At 34.0% G+C, this 24,814-nt stretch overlaps 4 protein-coding genes across 4 annotated transcripts; all 4 read left to right on the top strand.

Moving 5' to 3' along the window:
• The first annotated feature begins 1,454 nt into the window (after positions 1–1,454).
• On the top strand, positions 1,455–2,207 carry LOC143626829 (nuclear transcription factor Y subunit A-2-like). Its single transcript, XM_077096787.1, has 2 exons — positions 1,455–1,615; positions 1,720–2,207. The coding sequence occupies exons 1-2, from the start codon at positions 1,484–1,486 to the stop codon at positions 2,089–2,091; spliced, it is 504 nt and encodes a 167-aa protein (XP_076952902.1). The 5' UTR covers positions 1,455–1,483; the 3' UTR covers positions 2,092–2,207.
• Positions 2,208–4,129: 1,922 nt separating this feature from the next.
• Positions 4,130–7,573, top strand: LOC143626828 (33 kDa ribonucleoprotein, chloroplastic-like). Its single transcript, XM_077096786.1, has 4 exons — positions 4,130–4,531; positions 6,225–6,326; positions 6,894–7,202; positions 7,408–7,573. Exons 1-4 carry the CDS (start codon positions 4,130–4,132, stop codon positions 7,546–7,548), a joined length of 954 nt encoding a protein of 317 aa, XP_076952901.1. The 3' UTR covers positions 7,549–7,573.
• Positions 7,574–13,329: 5,756 nt separating this feature from the next.
• Positions 13,330–17,465, top strand: LOC143626827 (uncharacterized). Its single transcript, XM_077096785.1, has 4 exons — positions 13,330–13,457; positions 15,589–15,690; positions 16,110–16,279; positions 17,288–17,465. Exons 1-4 carry the CDS (start codon positions 13,364–13,366, stop codon positions 17,405–17,407), a joined length of 486 nt encoding a protein of 161 aa, XP_076952900.1. The 5' UTR covers positions 13,330–13,363; the 3' UTR covers positions 17,408–17,465.
• An 818-nt stretch (positions 17,466–18,283) lies between these two features.
• On the top strand, positions 18,284–18,894 carry LOC143626877 (uncharacterized protein At3g28850-like). The gene is made up of 2 exons (XM_077096820.1): positions 18,284–18,482; positions 18,557–18,894. Exons 1-2 carry the CDS (start codon positions 18,284–18,286, stop codon positions 18,892–18,894), a joined length of 537 nt encoding a protein of 178 aa, XP_076952935.1.
• The last annotated feature ends 5,920 nt before the right edge of the window (positions 18,895–24,814 follow it).

Genomic DNA, 24,814 nt, shown 5'->3' with positions numbered 1-24,814 from the left:
TATGAACTTATCTTTTGGGATTTATATCATATTGCATAGATTCATAATGAAGTTTACATGTTTTAGATATTTCGAACTTTTGCTGTGACGATGAGATGTCGATAATTAGTTTCTAGTGTTTGGGTACAAATTAGGGATGACGATGGCCAATGAGACAGGTTTTGGTAATGTCAGTTCTAGAGGTGTACAAAACGGGTTTTTTCTCAAACTGGTTCGGGTTTGGGTCAAGAAAAGTCAAAACTAACCATTTCCGGTTCCGGTTCCAAATAGAAAATGATCGGTTCGGTTTCAATATGGTTCTAGTGAAACCGGTTTCAGATATTGATTCTGGTTCCTGAACCGGTTTTTTTGTACGCCTTTACCAAATCCCATATGCCATTGTAAAACTGTCCTCAACCCGTTGGGTATCGGGTGCATACGTGGGTAATGGGTTCACTTATGAGTTTGTTAAAAATTACCAAGTACATATTTTTACTATTTTATTTGTATATAATTATATTACCCAAGAAAATAATAAATACGAAACTAAAAATTAGTGAATTTTTATATTATTCTATTACATAAGCACAAAGAAAATGTTTACGGGTGTGGTTCAGGTAAACGGGTATGCGTGTTTCAGGGTAATCCGGTCTGTATCACCTAATACCATGCCCGTGAAAAATTTTAAAGTTATTTCCATACCCGTTTCAATATCTGTCCCAAATGTTTCGGTTTTGGGCTGGCCGGTCACGTTCGGGTTCGTTTCCATCCCTACCACAAATCAAAGATTCCAATGTTTTAGGATATGCAAAAATCACACCATATTTATCTTAAGAGTTTAGTGTTACTTGTTTACAGTTAGGATTCAAACATGAATCTTGAAATTTTTGCATACAAAGTTGTATTTTGTGTTGGCTAATTCCCGAGTGGGCCCGCATGGCCTAAGCCGGATTAGCATTATTAATATACATTAACCGAGTTAAGGTTATGCATTAATTCGGTTTTTTGAGTTATATTTTCTGAGTTATGATAAAAGCGAGTTACTTTAAAATTTAAATCGTGTGTTTGTTATTATCGATCGTTGAACTTGAGTTTGCACATTAAAATGATTCAGGTGAGTCCAAGAGTTCATCAAGTGGTGAAAAACCAGTACGACCACACGCTGCTTTCACTTTGCAATCTGCTCCACAAATGCTTGGAGGTCATCTTGAGCTCGGGTTTGGTCAACCCGCTCTGGTAATAACTAATAACTATGCTTATTTATATAATTTTAATCATAATCTTTGTGACTGGTCATTAGTAGTTATTAACTACTTAAAACATTTTTTTGGATTTTGATGAATTATTATAGGTATGTGGCGCGTATCCATACGAGGACCAATATTATGGCATGCTCTCGGCTTATGGACCTCAAGCTGTATAATTTAGACCTTTTGAAAACCGATCATATTATTTTTTTAGCACCGTATAATTTGGTTCTCGCTTAATAATTCAGGGTCGGGTTATGCTGCCTTTGAACTTAAGCACTGATGATGGACCTATATTTGTGAACGCAAAGCAGTATCATGGAATAATTAGGCGCAGACGATCCCGTGCTAAGGCAGAAATGAAGAAAAAGGTTACAAAAATTCGAAAGGTGTGTTGATTATGTGAAATGACTCAATGAGTTAAATGACCATTTTACCCTTGGAAGTTATCCGTCTTTCTTAAAGTTCGATACTCATTTGTTTTTTTTGGCAGCCGTATCTGCACTTGTCACGCCATCTCCATGCAAAACGCAGGCCGAGAGGCTGCGGGGGGCGCTTCTTAAACACTAAAGAAATGGAGAAGGGTAAAACTGGAATCTTGGATCCAAAACCAACCGGTTCTCAGAGATCCGAGGGTTTACAATATGACCGTGAAACTACTGGCGGTGGGTCCTACGTGTCGGGATCGGAGGTGACGAGCATGTTCTCGATGGCAGACCTTAACAGTTTCCCGATGGGGAACCTCTCGGGTGTTTCTCTTGCAGACATGATGGTGTCTGGCAATGCCATTCGTGGTATGGGCATGCAGAACGCATGGGTTGCAGCGGGTGCCGGTGCCGGTATCCGCTGCAACCTAACAATATGATGACAGCATTTGGGGCCTGATGTGTAGACACATCAGGCCCCATTTGATAGCCAAACAGGGCCGCCCGATTGTTCCCTGTTTGGCTATGGCAAATCATCCTTGGCTTTTGTGTTAAGGTTGTGCTCTCTAGATTTGTTTTAGAGATGCAAGTAACCTTAATACATATTGTGGACAATCATTTCTTCTAGATGTGTTTGTTTCATCTTGTATTGATACTTTGTTGTTGTTGTTTGAAATAAATAAATAACATTGAAACTGTGTTTTCAAGGTTTGTATCATGTGGTTTAATGACTTCCAAACATTGGGGACATGCCATGTTTTGTGTTTTGTTGTTTTTTTCAGTTATGCATATGTTGGTGATTATGAAATTCCCTTTGGGGTAGTTTTGTAAATTAACATGAATGTTTGATGCGTATGCTTACTAGTTACTACATCATATTATTTGTTTGGAACAATATTTTTCTTAATTCATTTCTGGTTCTAGGCAGAAAACTGCTAGAATTGTATAACACACTTGTATTTAATGCTTTTGTTGATCGAGGAATGCAGTTACATACAAAACATTTGAAAAATTATAATAAGATGCAAAACTAACTATCCTTAGTTAATTTTTATTGGTTACCTATTTGTTTTCAGCATTGTGAAAGATCATTTATTTTAAAACTAATAATATGTTAAAAGCTCCAATGATTTTATAATTCACTTGTAACTCATAAGTCATAACCACCTAACCTCATACTTAGGTTATCTATACAGGTGTACAAAACTGGTTCGGGTTATAAACTAAACACGGTTGGTTAGGTTATTTATAGAGGTGCATAAAACCGCTTAATTTGAAGAACCGTTTTGGGTTGTAAACTGAACGTGGTTGGTCAATAGGCTAAAAATCTATTTGTAAAAACCGGTTTGGGTTATAAACTGATTTAGCTGGAAAACTAATTGAATCTATCAAATCTATTCGGTTTGGGTAACAAACAGTTCGGGGAAAAAATAGCTTTTCTAAAATGTTTTTCATATCGGTTCCAGTCCAAAACTAGTTTAAGTGAATACAACTACAAAATGGTATACGAGCCTAAGGGCTAGGCCACTGGCCAGGTCCAAACCATTGCTAGAAACTAGTTTACCGGGCAAACCGATTTTTTTAACATCTCTAATCTTATGAGATAACTTAAAATAGGGGTGTACGTGGAATTTTGAAAACGTTCGGTTTCGATTTTTTCAGTTTCCGTTTTTGGGTTTTCATTTTGGTTCTGGGTGGGTCCCCACCCCCCTTCCCCACCCCTCCTTAGTTTTTGCAATTTGAGCTTTAAAAATTTTAGGTCAAAAAAATTTAGCCATAAGTTTAGGTATAAATAATTGTGTTAATTGATAACTAATAGAATATTATATATTTGGCAGTCAAAAGTATTTTAGCTACACATTTATTAAATTCTTATAAATTACTTAAAACAAAAACTAAAAATATAAAAATCTAGAACTTCGGTTCAATTCGGTTTTTTTTATCACATGCTAAACCAAACCGAACTGTCAGCTCGGTTTTTACAAAAATATAAAACCAAACCGTCAGTTTTTGTTACGATTCTTCAATTTGGCTTTTCATTTTTTTTAATTTTGGATCGGGTTTTTCGTTTTCTTGCACAACCCGGAAGTAATTTCTTTTTGAACGACCAACAAATATAGTATGACCCAATGGCAAAAGGCCACCGCTAGCTGGCCAACCCAGCCATAAGGAGCTCTTAAACGCCTCCAAGTTATCTCCAATTCTGAAGAAAACCCATTCGTCCGAAGGCCCACTAACGATAAAACCAGAATGCCCTCAGAATCAAACTAGAGATCATTGGGTCACCCATGTCCCCACAAAATACTGTAAGCGGGAATTAATCAAAGTCTCCATTGAAAACTTAGTTTTGAAGAAAATAATAATAATATTTTTTCACTTACCACAAACTCATACCAACAAAAACAACCTTATCCAACATCCAGTATCTACTCTGTTCTGTTCCTAACCTTCTTCTACATTCTAAAACCAAAACCAAACATGTCTGTTACTGCTTCTTCATCATTAATCTCCATCACAACTCCTTCAAACTCATCATCTTCAAAAGAACCCCTCAATTCACTATTAAAACCCACCTCGATTTCACTTTCAACCCCCAAATCCCACTTCAATTTCAAACCCAGTTACTTGAATCAATTAACACTCATTCAATCATCTTCCTATTCATATAATAATAATGCAATTCAAGTTGAACAAACCCTGGAATCAGAATTATCAGAAATTGAAGAGGAGTTAGAAAATGAAGAAGAAGAAGAAGAAGAAGAAAGCGAACCCGAATCGCCAGAAGCCGGGAAGCTTTATGTTGGGAACTTGCCGTATGCGATTACGGCTTCCGAATTGTCACAAATCTTTGGAGAAGCTGGTGATGTTAATGCTGTGGAGGTGTTCTTAGCAATTGTTTTGTTTTGCTGATCGAGACACGATAAAACCTGTTAATAAAAAAATTTGTGATACGGGATTTTTTTTATAATTTTTTAAATAGTTGAAATTAGTAAGGTAGGGCCCGTCCTTTTTCCTTATCGGTACATGTAGGGTTGTAAATCATGACACGATAAAACCTGTTAATAAAAAAATTTGTGATACGGGATTTTTTTATAATTTTTTAAATAGTTGAAATTAGTAAGGTAGGGCCCGTCCTTTTTCCTTATTGGTACATGTAGGGTTGTAAATGAATCGGACGAGAAGTTCGTTTATGTTCTTCCGTTTAATAAATGATCCAGACATGAACAGGATTTTTTTTAATTTTTTTTAAATAGTTGAAATTAGTAAGATAGGGCCCACCTTTTTTCCTTATTGGTACATGTAGGGTTGTAAATGACCTGGACGAGAAGTCTGTTTATGTTTGCCCGTTTAATAAATGAACCGGACATGAACAAAAGAATTTTGTTCGGTAAGCTTAATGGACGGACACGGACAGAGGCCGTGTTCGTTCTTGTGAGCGTCGGTAATGATTATACTTTTTGAAATTAATATCTAATTGTTTATGTTCGTTTGTTCATTAGGGTTGTTTATATATGTTTGTCCATTAATGTTCATTAATTAGTGTCTGTTAGTGTTCGTTTGTCCTGTAGTGTCGGTGTGTTCGTTTGTCCATTAGGGTCTGTTAGTGTTCGCCTGTCCATTAGTGTCCATTAGTGTCTGTGTGTTCGTTTGTCCACTAGGGTATGTTAGTGTTCGTTTGTCCATTAGTGTCGGTGTGTTCGTTTTGTTCATTAGGGTCTGTTAGTGTTCGTTTTTCCATTAGTGTCCGTTAGTGTCTGCGCGTTCGTTTGTCCATTAGTGTCCATTAGGGTATGTTAATGTTCGTTTGTCCATTAGTGTCGGTGTGTTCGTTTGTTCATTAGGGTCTGTTAGTGTTCGCTTGTCCATTCGTGTCCGTTAGTGTCTGCGTGTTCGTTTGTCCATTAGTGTCCATTAGGGTATGTTAGTGTTAGTTTTTCCATTAGTGCCCATCAGGGTCTGTTAGTGTTCGTTTGTCCATTAGTGTCCATCAGTGTCTGCGTGTTCGTTTGTCCATTAGGGTCCGTTAGCGTTCGTTTGTCCGTTAGCGTCTGTTTACAATATTAAGGAGTGGACACAAACGGACACGGACAAACTGAATTTCTTAATGGACGGACACTGACACGAATTTTCGTTCAATAGAGTGTTTGTGAACCATGTGTTTGTCCTACAAAAGCTTAGCGGACGAGCATGGACAAGGTCTCATCCGGTTCGGTCGGTTTGCAGCCCTAGGTACATGGAATTTAAACTGTCTAATTGCCATGAGATATAAAGTGGTTAAACGAGTCGTATTGATGTTTGATACTTGTGTTAAGTGCGTCATCCCTAACCTGTTAAACACGATACAAATAACTTGAGTATAATATAATTATGTTGATAGTATAGTAATCATTAGTACTCAATATTTTTTTAACTAGAATAATTAATTATTATTACTCTGCTTCATTTTTTTAGTGTAATTACTCTAGTTCAAAATAATAATTATTATTTTAGTTATTTGTACGCTTAGTAGGTTCATTTAATTTGTACCGGATCCCACCCCTTTTTGGTAACCATGGTTTTTGTGTTGGATCAGATCGTTTACGACAGAGTTACTGACAGAAGCAGGGGATTTGCGTTTATTACAATGGCGAGTGTTCATGATGCTAAAGAAGCCATTAGAATGTTTAATGGATCTGTAAGTGCTTCCCTTTGTTAATATAACCATTAAACCAAATTTGTAATTCGGTTTGGTAGCCAAAAATAACCGAGGGTACGTTTTGAGCTTTTTGTCTAAAGCTTGAGCTTGGGCTCGGCTAGTTTATTATTTATTAATTAATGTATATACATTTTTAATTATTTTTATATATTTTAAGAAAAGTCTTAATGAGCCTAAGCTCGGTTCGAGCTCGTGTAGTACCTTAAACGAGCCAAAGCTCAATTGTAAAGTGTGAAACTAAAACATAGAAGTCCAATAGAATTAAAACTGAAAAAGACTTGACGAGCCTAAAAGATCTCTCCATACAAGGCTCGAGCTCGGGCTTGATAAGGCCCGGTTTGTTTCGAGCTTTTATCGATCCGATTTCGAGTAGATTGGGTTTTGGGTTTGAAGAATCGGGTAATTGGTTTGCCCATATTTTTACCAGTTCGGTTATACGGTATGAAATATTGCATTCGGGTAAACCCAAATATTACATTCGGTTCGGGTATCGGTTAAACTTTTAGAAAGAAAATACCCGATTAACCCGGCCCGGTTCATTTGCAGCAAATAGGAGGCAGAACGGTGAAGGTAAATTTCCCGGAGGTGCCAAGAGGGGGCGAGAGGGAGGTTATGGGCCCGAAAATTAGAAGAAGTAACCGAGAGTTTGTTGAAAGCCCACATAAGATCTATGCAGGCAATCTTAGCTGGATTATAACTTCAGAGAGGCTTAAAGATGCGTTTGCTGACCAGCCCGGTCTGTTGAGTGCAAAGGTCATCTATGAGAAACACTCGGGCCGGTCTCGAGGGTTTGGTTTTGTCACTTTTAGCTCACCCGAGGCTGCTGAGTCTGCACTTGATGCCATGAATGGAGTCGTAAGTTTCAAAACTCGATTATCTGTGTTAAAACTTTTAAATGGGTCGATCTGGGTTACGGGTTATGTTTTAATTTAAAAAAATCGTAATATTATCGTGTATTGTAATAATATAATTTTTATAATCATATTTAACGCTCGTTTTTTTAACCATTTAATGCGGCATAATCCTTATGTTTAACCAAAATATGCAATTTTGTGAGCAGGTGGTGGAGGGTCGGCCTTTGCGACTGAATTTGGCTGCCGACACATCTCGTTCTCCACAACCAGGGACAAGTTCTGAGGTCGATGTTGGCGGGAGTGAGATCCTTTCAAGCTTTAGCTCATCATTAGGCGAAAATTTGTAGTTTGATAGATTTTTATATCTTTGTTTTGTCATATGTTGCTTTGAGGGTACCCATGCTTATATAACTCATGCTAAATGTGTCTTCACATATTACAAGGGGGAACAAGGATTTTGGTTTTGTTGCATCTATGGATAAATGGATGGACGGATGATATCGGTACTGTATGACCATACCAGTACTGAAAATACTGATGCTGAGTTCATATAAAATCTAGGTATTGAATGCCGTACCTGCTTTTGCTGGTAGAAAATATGTTACCTAGCATTTGTTGCAAATGATACTTATATCGTCGCAAGCTTTACACCGGTAAGATAATATTAGACTAATTTTCAATTACTAACTCAATCTAACCTAACTTTTCGTTCTCTTTCACAATCCAACTCAAACCAATTTTTTTTATTAAATATATCTTATTTAGGTTTTAATTTATTTTATAAAAGTTATTATAAATAATATAACTGTTTATTTTTTTCTGAAACGATAATATTCTTAATAGAAAAAAAATATTTAAAAAAATAATGTTCATCAAGCATGCTTAATTAAATGGATACTTTAAGTTAAAAATGTGATACCGAATGTAAAATTACGAGTACATAGAACAGAAACTACATAATTAAATATATAATTTTGAAAGTATTCCGCTTTAATAAAATTTCTATCAAAATGTTCATAAAAAAACCATACGAGGCTGTGTTTTAGATTTTTATAAAAAGTTAAATAAATGAGTTATTAAAAAAAAATCAAATATGTGCTAAATTAATTGTTTACAATGAAAAAAAATAAGAAAATAAAAAACCTAGCCACTAACAAGTTGCCATGTGGCATTGAAGTAAGATGCAACCTGGGTCGAAAAAACAACCTGGTTATGGACATAATTTGAATTTATATTTTCTTTTGGTTGTCAAAAGTTGGCCGACCCGACCTCAGGTCATGAATAAACATAGTCTTAGAGAATATATATTATTAGAGTTTGAGTATTATGATATTATCATGATTAAAAGAAGATATATTAAGATATCTTTTCTTGTATTTATCTCTACTATACGTCTATAATCTTATATATATAATTAATTAATAATAAATAGCACCTCAGCGGATTTTTTTTATTCACACAAATTACCTGTTACTCATATATATATAAATGATTAATTATAAAAATCTCAAGTATTATCTTACTAGCCGATATAACAGCTTCTTTTAACCGTGTGTTCTTGTGTCGATTTTATTCATTTTTTGAAAAATGTATATATTAATGTTGATGAAGATGTGATCGATGTAGGGGTGTGTTTTTTAACCGTACCCGAATCGAAGCGACCCGAGACCCAAATAACCCAAACCGAATTCACCTGAACCGATTGAACTCCTAACCCGAACCCGAGATAAAATATTCGGGTCGGTATTTCGGTTGAAATACCCAGATTTGGGTTGACCCGAATAACCCGAAGTATAATACATCGATGCATGTATCCCTAATTTTATAGGGTAGTTTAGCGGTGAAGTAGCATATTGACCTTATGTATTCTTGTTCGGTTGTTCTCAATACTCCAATTAATATTGGATCTATCACATCCTAATGTATTAATGACCATAAATAGAGGTGCACAAATCGGGTATTTAAAAAACCCGGAACCGGGTAGGAACCGGTTCCGGGTATGGTCAACAAAAGTCAAACCCGGTTCAGTTCCGGAACCGGTTCCGGGTATAGTCGGGTATTTGACCGGGTTTTGACCAGTTCCGGGTCGGGTTTTGACCGGTTCCTCCGGGTTTTTTTCGGGTTTTTGACCGGTTCCTCCGGGTTTTTTCCACCGGTTCCGGGTCGGTTCCGGTTCCGGAACCGGCTCCGAGGAGAAATCCTATACCCGGTCAGGAACCGGTTCCGGGTATGGGTTAGAACCGGTTCCGGGTCGGTTCCACCGGTTCGGTTCCGGAACCGGTTATTTTGTGCACGTCTAACCATAAAGCATGCGGAGAATGTATCTTCAATTCAAAATTTTAAATAGCATAATATTTAAACCAATATTTATTGAGCATGTTTCTTCAATCTATACAGGTATTAATCCACAGGCTACAACAGTCTTTCATCTCATCTAATGCATTCTTGTATGATAAATTTCATGTTTTGCTAAATAATATATGTTATTGTTGAGTATGGCTGTATATTATGGTTTTATAACGGCTTGGAATATGGTTTTTAATTTATGATATTGTTAAAGGTGGATTTTTTTTTTAATTTGTTAAACCCGAAACCCAACCCGAATTTACCCGAATCGTATAACCCGAAACCCGAACAAACCGAACTTATTTGGGTCGGTTATTGGGTCAATTTGTTTTGAGCTCAAACCCGAACAACCCGACCCAAACAACCCGAAACCTGAATAAATAACCCGAAGAACACCCCTAGATCGATGTGGAGTTTTGTCTTTGTTAACTTGCATTATTTGTGTCCACGACAAAAAAGATAATCTTATTGATACCGAAGTTGTGTACTTCTAAAATACCCGACAGAAGGTTAGGATTTGATTGATGATTGATATGGAATTTAATTTTGTAAGGAATTTTCTTATTTATTTATTTATTTATTTATTTAACGGTCAACGAATCTTTCAAATGGGCTACTGACTAAATTCACCACATCGGAAACGCTCATCTTTAGATCAGAGGAAAACCCTCACCTAAGGCCAACGCCCGTGAACGCGACATACTCGTCTAGTCTTTCATCATCACTTGGTGCCATCAAAACTAAATGTTGAAGACATGAATCGAACCTGGGTCATATGAAACAACATGCCTTTTTTTGACCACTCCACAAGCTTATTGGCTTCTTATTTATTTTTAACCGGTTAGTTAGTATTAAAGTTAAATAATTTATAAAAATAAATAAATAAATGATTAGAAGTAAATTTAGTCATCTTACTTGGATCAAGTGGTAATTTAAAAACATAATGATGATTAGCAATTTATATTGAAGCATTAGAAAAGACTTAGTGTTCCCAACTTAAAAAGGAAAGAAAGAGGTAGAGAATAAATTTGTTAGTTTTGTTACATGAGTAAGTATATGTTCCGAGTGTGAGGCAGTAAGTTTGAGTTAACGAGAGTATCCCTTTATCTGTTTGGTTGGTGTATCATTTGTAGTGGAGTTGTGAGAGGTATAGATTTTGTTTGAGTGGTTCATAATTTACTCGTATTAATCATCTATACATGTACCTTGCAGGATTTGAACTCTTGATTTCTTACACAACGTGGATGCACCAAACCAACATGATGTCACTTAAGGACTAAATCATTCATACATGAGTCGTCTTGTACCACACCTGCATTCCTCTATTGTTGGAACCAAAGGGGTTTAATTCGCCACCGTAGATGGTACTACATGGCATGGTCAGATGGTTTATATGTCAGCATTTAATGCGATGAATGCATATAGTTATCCAATTTATGCTTTTACTCGATTATTAGGGTGTCCAGTAAGAACTTGTGTACAAAGTTCGACTCTATCATGTAGGTCTTACAAAGACCAAAGTATATTGTGATTTGTTATGTTATTTCTTTAATAGTTCTCCGATTGCTAGATTTGGGTAATTGGAGTCTATAGCAGACAACATATCTTTGAGGCTCAGCATACCAAGGTCCGAATTTTGAAGTTGTCAAATGTATGGAAGTCCCATGCTTCTAGGTTCAAACTATATATGAAGGTCTGGATAAATGAAATTCGGTATATGAATATACGCTGACATTTCGTATGTATGGATGGCAGACATTGCATGTTTTTAGTTACCTACAAGTGATCCGGTTGAGGATGATGTTCCTATGGGTTGCAAAAGAATCATGCCATGTGAAAATGTCACGAAAACATCAAAACGAATCACGTAAAATAATATAATGATCACTTAATTAATATTTAAACATTGTTTGGAATTTAAATATAGACATCTGTTCTTATCTTCATTGTTTTTTTAAAACAGTCAACCAAACGAATATATAAAAGGTAAATTTTGTTTATCCTATGAACGGGATAATTAAAGATTTAATTTGTATGCATACGTGTGTGTTTTATGATAAGAATTAAGAAATTTAAATTACAATTTTAACTAACTTACTAAATGGTAATGTTTGGGTTCAATTATGAACCCACAAACATGTATAATTATTTGTGTTAAAAGAGTCGTTAATCAACATAAAACATACTTAAATTATATAACCTGAATGTAACGGGCATAATCTCCAAATAAATTAATAAATATATGTATTATATATTAAAAATAACACCCTATAAGCATAAAAGTTACTCATTTTTAATGTATATACATGATATAATAGCCTAGTTGAATGACATTTATCTTCGAAACAAATAAATAAATAAATGATGTGAGTAAAATTTTATAAGTGTAATGTTAGGTATTTTTAAATGGAACGACTAATTTCATTAAACAACTAGTAAGACGTTATAAACCAAACAGAAAAGTATAAAGTGATCTTACACCAACCCTTTCATAAAAATTTTGAAAGAGGCACAATTTGTTATCCAAAGAAAACCCAAAGATCTTATGTGTTGGACCGTTTTAAAGAAGCTAGCCGACTTGTCTTGTAAGATAACTATGCTTATTGTCTTCCAAATACACAAACACGTCATGAAAATGATCTCATAAAACATCTTGTTTTTCTTATGCCCCAAATTACAATGCCTCATGAATCTTAAGCAAGTCCCGAACCGAGAAAACAAATATGGGAGAAATATGACACCAATTCCTAAAAACTGCCAAACTAGCACACACGTCAAAATAAAAAAAAAACAAGAAGATGATCACTAGTCTCTTTGTACTCCCCAAAAGAACAACAAACCGCTAAACCAACATCCGTATTTCTCTTTCAAAGCGCCACCCAATTCGTGAGCCTATTTCCTTCCTTAAAACATGAATATTTATTTATTTTAATCTAAAAATTGGCACCGTCACTATAATAAATGAATTTTAGTAGATTAGCAATAACACACACATCTACTCGTTAATGAGCTGGTGGTGGAGTGATAAAGGAGAGACTATATGTTTCAAGTGACCTAAGTTTGATTCGTGCCCCTATCATTCAGTTTAAGAGACACCAGAGTGATGATGGGAGATTGGTTGAGTAAGTGACATTCATTAGTTGGATAATTGAACTGAACTAGTTTTATCTCACCATACTGTCGTGCTTTCAAGCCAGTGTTCATAACGTTGGCCTTACGCAGTATTGCAAAAATCCCGACTAGGCGCCGATTAATTGCTAGCCCCCACTTCATTGATTAATTTTGGGCTAATCGGCCAATTAATCCGCCAATGGTCAAATCCGGCCAAAATCAGGAGTAATCGAACTTAATCAACCTTTTTCTAATGAAGTTCTAGCCAAAATCGGTGGTTTCCGGAGAGATTCCGGCCAAAGTCAGTGGTTTCCGCCCAGATTCCAGCAAAAACCAGTGGTTTCCAACGAGATTCCAGCTAATTTCCAGTCAAAATATGTTTGTGTATGTATAAAACAGAAAATTACATATAAAAATGAATGCATGCATATGTAAAACTGAAAATTATACATTAAAGTCCGATCCAATTAATTTTCATTAATCTCATAATTTCGATCAATCGTTAGTTACCACCCCACCGTTCAAACTAGCGACCAACTCCCAGAGCATTTTCCTTAGATAAAAAGTCACATGGCACCGTCAATATGAATAACAAATTTATTAACACCCGGCCACACCTACTGGTCACATCCGTTATAAATATTCAACTCTCTCCACTATTCACTCTCTCAAAATCATCAACTAACTGAAGAAGAAAAGAATCCAATGGCTGGATTTCAAAGCAACCTCTTCATCATCTACCTTTGCTTGTTTCCTCTCGTCACTTCTTTCACTGACGCCATAGATGTCAAATACTGCAGTAAGTTAGGGCTTATATATACAAATACAATTAGTTTCGATTTTTAATACTTAGATCGTTGTTTTACGTTAACGAGATTTGACTTGTTACGTTGACCGGCTGTTTTAGATTCAAATTATTTTACTAATTTGACTTTAGGTAGTGCTGCTGATGCTGATGATTAGTTGATGCTTGATACAAAACCTAGTGTTAGTGTTTATTATACGTGAAGTTGAAATCGATATGTGCGATTACACGTGTTCGATATGTATTTAGGAATTACTGATTTTCTAGAATGTGCGATATGTGTTCGATATGTGCGATTTTCTAGAAGCTAAACTGTTTGGCTGTTGATGCTTGATACAAAGCCTAGTGTTTATTATACGTGAAGTTAGAAATCGATTTGTGCGATTACACGTGTTCGATTATTGTGAAACTTTAGCGAGGATAGGATAGGAAATAGGAAGTTCCACTATTTAGGAATTAGTGATTTTCTAGAGGCTAAACTATTTGGCTGTTGATGCTTGATACAAAACCTGGTGTTTGTTGTATGTGAAGATAGAAATTGATTCGTGCGATCACAGGTGTTTGATTATTGTGAAAACTTTAGTGAGGATAGGATAGGAAATAGGAAGTTCCACGTATTTAGGAATTAGTGATTTTCTAGAAGCTAAACTGTTTGGTATTGGTTTCTAGGTTTAGGTAGGGGTGTACACGAAACGAGCTCGACTAGGCTTGTTTCAAGCTCGTTTTTCTGACGCATGAGCTCGGCTCGTTTATTATTTATTAATTAATTTCAGTGCGGTTAGGAAATAGGTAGTTCAACGTATTTAGGAATTACTTATTTCTAGAAGCTAAACTGTTTGGCCGTTGATGCTTGATCAAAACCTAGTGTTTATTGTATGTGAAGTTGAAATCGGTTTGTGCGGTTACGGTTGTTTATTGTTGTTGAATTTTAGTGCGGTTAGGAAATAGGTAGTTCCGCGTATTTAGGAATTAGTGATTTTCTAGAAGCTAAACTGTTTGTATTGGTTTCTAGGTTTAGGTAGGGGTGTACACGAAACGAGCCGAGCGTGAGCTCGACTAGGCTTGTTTCGAGCTCTGTTTCTATAACTGGAGCTCGGGTCGTTTGTTATCAATTATTGTTACATTATCGATTATCTATAAAAGTTAACGCAGCTAGAACTATGTATTGAACTTTAATAACTATTTAGTATCAATTTCTAGGTTTAGGTAGCCGTGTAAACAAGCCAAGCTTGACTAGGCTCGAGGTTGGCTCGTTTTGACTTACAAGAGTTCGAGCTCGAACTTGGCTTTTTTCGAGCTCGTTTTCTAAAGCTCGTGCTTTGCTCGTTTGTTATCTATTTTTTAATATATTTTTAATTTTATATATATTTATATATACATATATATAGGGGAAAGTTAACGTACAAATGAAATTAACGTGCTAAACATGAGAATCAAGTAGAGTAATTATATATACAAGTAGAGTAATTATGTAATTACATCATAGAGTAATTACGTAATTACTCTATGATGTAATTACATAATTACTCTATTTGTATATGTAATTACTCTACTTGATTCTCACGTTTAGCACAATAATTTCATTTGTATTTGATCCAAACCCTATATATTATATATATATATATATATATATATTATATTGAGAAAAAAATGTTAAATGTGCCTAAATTCGGCTTGAGCTCGTGAGCAGTACCTTAAACGAGCCAAAGCTCAGCTGTGTAGTGTAAAATTAATACATATTAGTCCAAAAACGTCAAATCTTAAAAAATGCATTAGACTTGTTAAGGATCGGCGAGCCTAAATGATTTTCCCATACGAGACTCAAGCTCAGGCTCGATAACCAAACGAGCTTTATTTGAGGCTTGGGCTCGCCTCTGGCTTGATAAGGCTTGGATTGTTTCAAGCTTTTTATTGATCCAATCTCCAGTAGCTCATAAGCGGCTCGGCTCATTAACACCCCTAGGTTTAGGAATTTTGATATTGCCTGCTAGGTTGCCATTAGTCAGTGATTTGTTTGCTGAAATGTGATTTGCTCATTTTGGTGTTCGATATAACGAACACTGAAGTTCTTGACTTTTAAATTATTGATGTATTGTTTGAAGACCTTATATATTGCTATGCATAGATAAGAAGAACAACTATGATGTGAAGGTAAGTGGAGTTGAGATTACACCTTATCCGATAGAAAGAGACGTTGAGACCACATTCAACATTTCTGCGTCTACAGGTAGAATTAATTAAGTCCGCTGAAAATCAGTTTATGCTGCATAACATGCTTACATGGGAAGGTTCCAGATAAAACTACAAAGTTACGAGTAAACCTAGAAAACTACTACCAAAGTACCAAACCAATCATTATTTTTTATTATTTCTTTTGTTTATAAGCTAAGAAATGTGAAAATGATAAGAAAAATAAAATAAAAATATATATATGACTCACGAAGTTACATCTATGTAACTTTTTGAGCTACATATTTTTTTAAAATCTTTTTCACATTTGTAACCGGTACAACAAAAACAAACAAAATAAAAAATTGGTTAGTAGTACTTTTCTTGGTTTTCTTGTAATCATTAGTTTTCTCATGATCCCTTCCCACATTTTACATTCTTTAGATCATATTTATAGTGAATGTTTTTGGAATGCAGAAACACCAATTTCTGGTGGGAACCTTGTGATTGATGTTTCATACAACTTGTTAGTCTGGATCGGGGTGTATAGTGAGACAAGTGACCTCTGCACCAAGACAACTTGCCCTGTTACAACTGGTGACTTTGCAATCTCTCACACCCAATCCTTGCCTGGTGTAACTCCACCCGTAAGTTTATTCAAAATGTTCTTTTTAATGGATCAGATTGGTTTGCTTGTTATGGTTTTCTATCTGGGCCTGATTTTCTGTAATATGATCCATGGGCCTGGCTTTCTGTAATCTGATCAGTGAGCCTGATTTTCCGCAATTTGATTCGTGGGTTTGACCTGCCAAGTTGGCCAGAGGACCATAGTTTTTATTCAGTAGGATCCTCATTGCAACACATATAGGGTGTGAGCGAGTCGAACCGAGCCAAAGCTCTCTAAGCTCGAGTTCGAGCTCCGCTCGTTTAACTTTCGAGAACTCAAGCTCAGCTCACGAGTGGTCTTTCAAGCTTTGGCTCGGCTATTTTCATTACAGTAATAATAGTTATATTTTAATATCATAAAATTATATTAATAATAGGCTCATTTAGTCTTGCGAGCCTACTTGAGCTTGATAAGTGATGCGCGGGCTTGGGCTCATTTACCAAATAAGCTTATTTTGAGGCTCAAGGTTGGCACTCGAGCTCGTTTAAGCTCGGATCGATTTGAGATTTTAACGAGCCGATCTCCAGTAGCTCATGAGAGACTTGGCTCACTTCATCTGTTAGTCTAGACTATGGGTGTAAACTAGCCGGTCCCAAGCTCGACTAAGCTAGAGCTTGTCTCATTTAACTTACTAGAGCTCGAGCTCTATTTCTAAAGCTCAAGCTTGGCTCGTTTATTATTATTTTAATTAATCTATATACATTTATAATGATTTTTTATATATGTTACAATTATTATTTATACATAACATAATATATATTATTTGGTTACTTTTACCATAATGGTATATACAATAATAGTTATTACACAAGTGCGTATTTAATATATTATAGATGTTATTTAAATAACGGGCTCGCTTTGTCTCACGAGTCAGCTCGAGCTCGATAAGTGAAGCTCGACTTGTTTGCACCCCTAGACTGTGTGATGTTATTGTGTTTTCTATTTTTTATTCCCAAAGCTAACAAGGGTTATTGTTTTACAAATTCAGGGTTCGTACAAACTCACAATGAAGCTACAAGATAGTAACAAAAAGGAGTTGACTTGCATCACTTTTGACTTCAGCATCGGTTGGTATAGTGCCAACGAAGAGGCAGTTGCTTCCAGTTAATCGGTGGAGCCTGTACTTTTCAACCAACCCGTCAATAAATAAATAGATATTGTCCGCCACTCTGCCTTATATGTAACTTATATTAACTACTGTTTATCGCTACTCTGTCCTTTGTATGTACGGTTAAAAACGATGCCTTCCTATTTTATTCTGTCTACTTATCACCATAGTTATATCTGTTCTTGGTTTATCCGTGCAGTGAAAATTTCCCGTTTTGCCCTTTATAAATGCATATCCATATGATGATGCATTGTGCATGTATACATTTACATCCATAATCACATGTGCAGAGAATACTGTCTTGACTTGGTTTGTGCAAAGGAGGCCCCGGGCCGTCAATGAATATCCTAATCAAGAAATGGGCATCATGGTCCAGCGGGGTCGAAGCCAAGACAGGTATCAGGTTTTGGCAAATGTTGTTTTGACCCCTCTATTATTTGTTTAGCTTTATATCTCTAAAAGTCTAATAGTTGATGAAAATGAGTAAAAGTAGGTGCTTTTAGCCATTAGCAGGACCCCCCTTAGTGAGTACATTATTGGTTGTACCGCACCTTGTCTCCCATAGTTTCTAGCTTAATCCAGTTCACAAATCTTTAAGGTCGTTTTCGTCATTTCATATAGGAACACGACCGTTATGCCCATATACCAGATTAACAATTCACCATAACTTAGTTTTTCCATGGGAGCCCACAAAACACACTTTCGCTTTTACTCAACCCGGTCTTAGCAAAAGCGAGACGGCTTTTCGTTTACTTTTATGGTCGTTACAAATCGACTCATGAGTCATGATAATGCTTCGAGGGTATTTTAGGTATTTCACAATGACTTAAGCTTAATATAAACCCACCTCAAGCAGGCAAGAAATGTAGTGAAGAAATGAAAGGAATGAGAGGAAGATTCTTAGGTCTAGTTTTCCATGAAAACACCTTCAATCAACACTTCCAAACACCAACACTCTTACCCGATGCCAAAAACGAAGAAAAACCCGAAACCCGTTTGTTGCTAGTAGAATTTGAAGAAAAGTGTCCACCGGGAGGTAGTGATTCGGTCATTCTCTACACAACAAGTTTAAGAGGTATACGCAAGACATTCGAAGATTGCAACACAATTAAGTTTCTGTTAGGAAGTTTTCGGGTATTGTATGACGAGAGAGATGTTTCCATGCACTTGGAGTTCAGGAAGAGTTGTGGCGTACATTGGGCGGAAGGGTGGTGCCGCCAAGGCTGTTTATAAAAGGGCGGCATATAGGCGGGGTTGATGAAGTGGTTGGGTTCCATGAGCAAGGGAAGCTTGTGGACCTTTTAAATGGGATACCTGAAAGTCTGGCTAGCGGGCCGTGTAACGGTTGTGGTGGGATGCGGTTCGTGCTTTGTGGCTCGTGTAGTGGTAGCCGGAAGGTGGTCTTGGAGGATCAGCTTCCCGAGCTGCGAATTAGGTGTCAAGAGTGTAATGAAAACGGGTTAATGAAATGTCCTATTTGCTTTTAATAGGATATCAATAATTTTCTCGGGTAATGTAAATATGCGCTAGTGATTGTCGTATCATGTTACGTTACTTTTTATTCTTTATATATAACGGGCCGGTTGATGTACTATGTGTATAACAATGTATTTAACTTTGGGCATTCCCAGTATATGATGCGTCTAACCTATGTGTATTGAACTTACATGTATCGTTTTTTAACTTTGCGCTATAAAATGGACGAGTTTACCGGTTGGCCTAAAACTTACATGGGTATAGTATCATATAACATTCTCATGTTTTTTATGACTTTAAGTTTTATGATATTTTATACAATGCTTTATACCATGTTTATTATGCAGTTTTTATATTTCTTAACATATTAGGCACTTACTTTGTGGGCTAAATCACTCTTTTAATCTAATCTTCATTATGGGTTTCCATGTGCATAAAGGTTGAAGGTTGTTAGAAATTTTATGCTAATTACCTAGTTAAAGTAATAGAGTATTCGGTGCAAAAGTCAAGATTCATTAACATAGCACTTTTATCAATATATTATTACACGGTTACTAACTTTATTACTTTAATTATATATATAACTAGGATAAAGCCCATGTGATACACATGTGGTTAAAAAATAAAAAACAAGAAGTTATATTTAATAACATAACATTATGAATTCATAAGATAATAATAATAATAAACAAAATTTGAAATTAATAAATCTCTAAAAATCTCTTTCAATACGATGTTGGATATTCACTTAACAATATATCATTTATAAGTTAAGAAATCCAAAAACTTACCACTTAAGTGGAGCTGGTAAGTATCTTTGGTTTGAAACATGAGGTCTTGGATTCGAGACTTGTATCACACAATAATTTATTTTTCTAAATTTTACAAAGCCTTGCTACGATATGAAGATGGATGTATTTGAGGAGAAATCGGGCCATCATTCTAGCATGAAATCCAGGTCTTCGGTTATAACATAACTAAACGGGTTTGTGTCCCATATTGCGTTTAGAAGAAGAAATGATAAAATAGGAAAGTGCTCCATGGCATTTATATGGCATCCTATGTGGAGGCCCTAAAATGACGTCATGTGAAAAAATCATCTTGCTTTAATAGTATAGTTGGATTAGATGTTTAAACATATAAGAGTAGATTGAACTTGAGGGTCAAGAGAAACAAAAAAGAAAAGTATGAGAATGAACTATAACCACATAAAATAACAAAAAGATGATTAAAAAATTATAATTTAAAATATAAATAAAAAACAAAAAGAGTAAAAAAACTAAAATGTTTCACCTATCCTTTTTTATTGATATTGTGTTATATTAATCAGTATTATGCTATATTTTACGAACTATTGTGTCTTTTTTTTATGTATTGTGTTTTTTTGTCTATTTTTGTCCTTGTGTTTTCTTTTTTTTTTTAATAAGAAAATTGGGAGAAACGCTTGTTTTATTATTATTTTTTATTTATATTTTAAGTTATGATTTTTTAAAAAAAATTTTTCCCTTTTTTTTACACCACAAGTCCTCACATTATCCTTTTTTTCTTCATTTATGTTCTCTGAGTTGCTCAATTTTAATCTCACTGGACTCCAATAGGATTACAGGAACACTTATGGAAGTATTGTATTTTACAGTATTATATTCACTAGGATATAGCCCGTGTAATACACCGGTTGTTAAAAATATGCAACAAAAAAATTAAATTTAATAATAGCATACCTTATGGGTTCATAAGATATAAATAACGATAAATAAAATTTTATAATTCATAAATTTATAAAAATCTCATTTAATACAAAATTTAAAGTTATATTTGTAACTTTGTTAGTAATTATATAAATGATAATAGTATGAAAATTAAATAACTTATTAGGTGTAAATTATAATTTTGAAAATTGTTAAGCTGAAATCATATGTGGATAGTTTAATTAAATGACATATGAAAGTATGTATTGCTTTAATATAGTAGTTAGATTCAAAACAATTTTTTCCTATCAATAAATTAATTAATCAAATTGCTATTTAATGCCTATTTTGGTAAAAAATCATGACTTTTGTCAAATACTATTTAATTTTTAATTTTCATCCTAAATTCCATATGAACGCGGATATACTGATAGTCATCTATCGTAGTCATATTCAATTGGTATTTGATGTTGAATAACACCAACAACTCTCATAAGGCTTTCAATGGGCAAGTCAAAATTCACCAAGAATTCACATGCTCATACTTTTCGCTAGGCTATATAATCAAAGTTAAACCTAACAGGCTAATTATTCAAGTTAATAATTGGTATGTTCGTATTTGGCTAACACCCAAACTCGTTTATTAATCAAGAAACCTGACTTTAAAACTTGATTGCATTGTTCCAACCCTTAATCACGGTATGTATAACAAACCTATACTCATTTGACTCCAACTAATGCTCAATTAATGATCTAACATATATCCTATCATAACATGATCAGGATTCGAAAATAATTATCCATAAACTAATTAAATATTATTTAATATATATCATTGCACCCCCCATGAATCTTCCTTAGTCGTCCCACGCACTGAGCCATAGACGAACCTTTTAGTTATTATTGATTTATTTTAAGGACTTGTTCTACTTTTTAAAGATTTTTGTGCTGACTAAATTTCAACCTTGTTAGTTGGTTATGCTTATTTGATAATTTCTGGTTGGTTAGTTTTTGGATATACCTATGTTATGGATGCTAAAATTCAATGACTGTTTTGTAAAATGTAGGGTCAAAATGGCTATTTTAGTAATTTACCATATTTAACTATTTCTAACCAAGATTAAGCCATTTGATCATATGTTTAAACATATAAGAGTGGATTGAGCATAAATTGTTCAATTCTAACTTCAATACGTGGTTGAACTACTCTATCCAAGAAATTTGTATTTATATTTCTTACTCGAGTACAAATAAAATGAAATAAACAACTTCATCAAATTAATTGTCTTTATACGACCATTCAAGATAATCGTATCATCCCAAAGTTTCTAAATAGCCTACCATACTACAAACATGTTCAATGGGCAAGTCAAAATTCACCAAGAATTATATTCAAATGCTCATACTTTTCGTTAGGCTATATAATATTAAACATTCAAATGCTAATACTTTTTGATTACTAGTTTTTTTGTTGCCTTTCAAATTTTCCATACTTAGAAAAGTAACTTAAAAGTCATTTATGGACAGCATGATGAATAATCTATAATCTATATAATATGTATAAATGGAACCCCTAAAATCTTACGTGTCACACGATGTCGCTTCTCCCTTTTATGGAAGCCACCAGATTGCTTTATTTTTAAATGGAGACCTCTCATTGATTTAACCCAAATTCATTGGTATGGGTGTTACCAAAACCAGATAGCTCTTAAACGGGTTATAACATCTCATTAAATTAAAAATTAATCTTACCAATTATTTGATATGAAAATCCTATGAAATAGGGATATACTAAAATTTAATATCCAATTTAAAAAGAAAAAGATATTATTTATAACGATTTTATAGTAAAAAACATAAGCGGGTAATGGGTCACCAGATCCAAATAGCTTTTAAACGGGTTATAACATATCATTTATTTATGAAACCCTTTCATCATCAAACCCTAAGTATATTATTAACTTTCTTACAATAAAGAAAATTAAAATCCAAAAAATAAATATTAAAAAACGAAAAATGTAAAACAACTATTCTCTCAAACCATCAGATTGTTTTATTTGTAAATGAAGGCTTCTCACGCATTTGACCCGAATTCATGGGTAAAGGTCTCACCAAACTCAGATAGCTCTTAAACGAGTTATAACATCTCATTATATTAAAAATTAATCTCATCAAATATTTAAATCCTATAAAATAGGGATATAGTATACTAAAAATTAATATCTTATTTTATTTTTAAAAAAATATTATTTATAATTAAGAAACAATTTTATAATAAAGAAAATAAACGGGTAATGAGTATCACCAAACCCAGATAGCTTTTAAACCAGATTATAGCATATCATTTATTTATGAAGCCATTTTATCATCAAACCTCAAGTATATTAATCATTAACTTTCATACAATAAATAAAATTAAAATCCATATATATATATAAATATTAAAAACGAATAATGTAAAACAGTCCCCGTTATACGGCGGATAAAATCTAGTATATAAAATATTTTTTTTCAAAATTGTGGATTGATGCTGCTTAACAAAGAAGCTAGATTACAACTTATTATACAAGTTAGAGTAAAGTGTCATTTCCGTTTTCTTGTGGTTTGACAAAAAATATGAACTTAGTCCAAAAAGTTTATTTTAAGCATATGGACCATCCACATTTCTTAATTCTTGCCAATTACGTCCAAATCACTAACCTCGTTAAATTGAATCATTAAGTCAGGGGTAGACATGTCTTTTCACTCTTTCTTTATTATATGAGTAAAGTGCGAAAATCGTCCCTGACGTTTGGTCACATTTGGGAATTTCGCCCAAAAATATTTTTTTTCGCAATTAGACCCTCAATGCTTCTCAGTCGTTGCCAATTCGTCCAAATTGTTAACTCGGTCTAAATTCAACATTAACTCGGGGGTGAACTGTCCTTTTACATGTTTGTTACATTATTATTACTAGATTTAGAGCCCATGTAACACACGAGATTATCCAAATAATAAAGTTATAAATAAAATAAATAAGTACATACTCTATATGAAAAAATAATTAGATTTATGCTTATATGTATACTATGTGTACGTAAATTGATTTTATTTATATCAGAAAATGATTTTTTCAAAACATAAAATGAACTTAATAAAAAATAATAATAACGCAAGTGCAAAAATATACCTCAAAACGGCTCATCTATTGGAAATTTTATTCTCAGCATCATATATATATATATATATAATTGAAAGAATTTTGGTTATGAACCAATTTTAAAAAAGACTTTTCATACAATAATAGTTCTGAGCTACACCTTGAAAATGATTTTTATAATTTTGACGGGGCTTCTCGACTTTGCCATGATGACTACACATAAAAATAACACGTTAACCTGTTCAATTTTGTGAATCTTTGCTTCACTTGAGTATAATTTTATATGACATGTTTCACACACTACATTTTAATCACCATTAAAGGAAAAGTCAATGTTGGTATAAAATTTCCAAATTTGATAAAAGTTAGAAGCATTGATAGGCCTGGGGGTAGCATGTCGAAAGTGTTCACCGCCTTTTCTTAAATTTTAATAGTTGTGGGAAAAATAGTCAATTAGCCAAATCCCGAATCTTTTCACTATTTCCAAAAATTCCATTGAAAATAAATTTGAAACCAAATCACGTTTAAAATTCTAACTTTCATTTGTTTGACATTTTCAAGTAAAAACTTTGAACTCATAACAAATTTGATAATAAATCTACTTGCATTATCAAATTTTTAAAAATACTCATATTACCCCTTTTTGACCCATAACAAATTTTGAGCCAAATATAGTTAACCTGTACCACACAATCTATTTATCAACTTTTGACCAGTGACAACAAATTTAAGGTTCACAAAAAATCTGAAACAATCATTGATAAAAAAAATCGAGAAATTGACTATGATAAACTTTATTATATATGAAAGTAAATGGTATATATTATTACATTTTAACATATATATAGTTTAGTAAATTAGCTGTAAAAATAACTGGATAGATTTAAAGCATATATTTATAATTTATAAGAATATTTATTTTTATAAAAATTGCATAGTAATAAAATAGAGTTTAAAGTAAAGAATAATATAATCATGTTATAAATATAATATAAATGGAGTGTAAAAGGAAAGTGATAATTATTGATCTATGACATAATTATTAATTTGGAGGGAAAAAAATTATGAGGTTTAACCACAAACTGACACGTGTCCACAATTATT

The sequence above is a fragment of the Bidens hawaiensis genome, unplaced genomic scaffold (assembly GCF_021521415.1).
Source record: "Bidens hawaiensis isolate Kalapana, Puna unplaced genomic scaffold, B.hawaiensis_p1.1 tig00004525_1, whole genome shotgun sequence".
In the NCBI taxonomy this organism is placed as follows: Eukaryota; Viridiplantae; Streptophyta; class Magnoliopsida; order Asterales; family Asteraceae; genus Bidens; species Bidens hawaiensis.
Note: the sequence above shows the minus strand (reverse complement) of the source record. Positions and strands in the feature narration are given on the sequence as shown.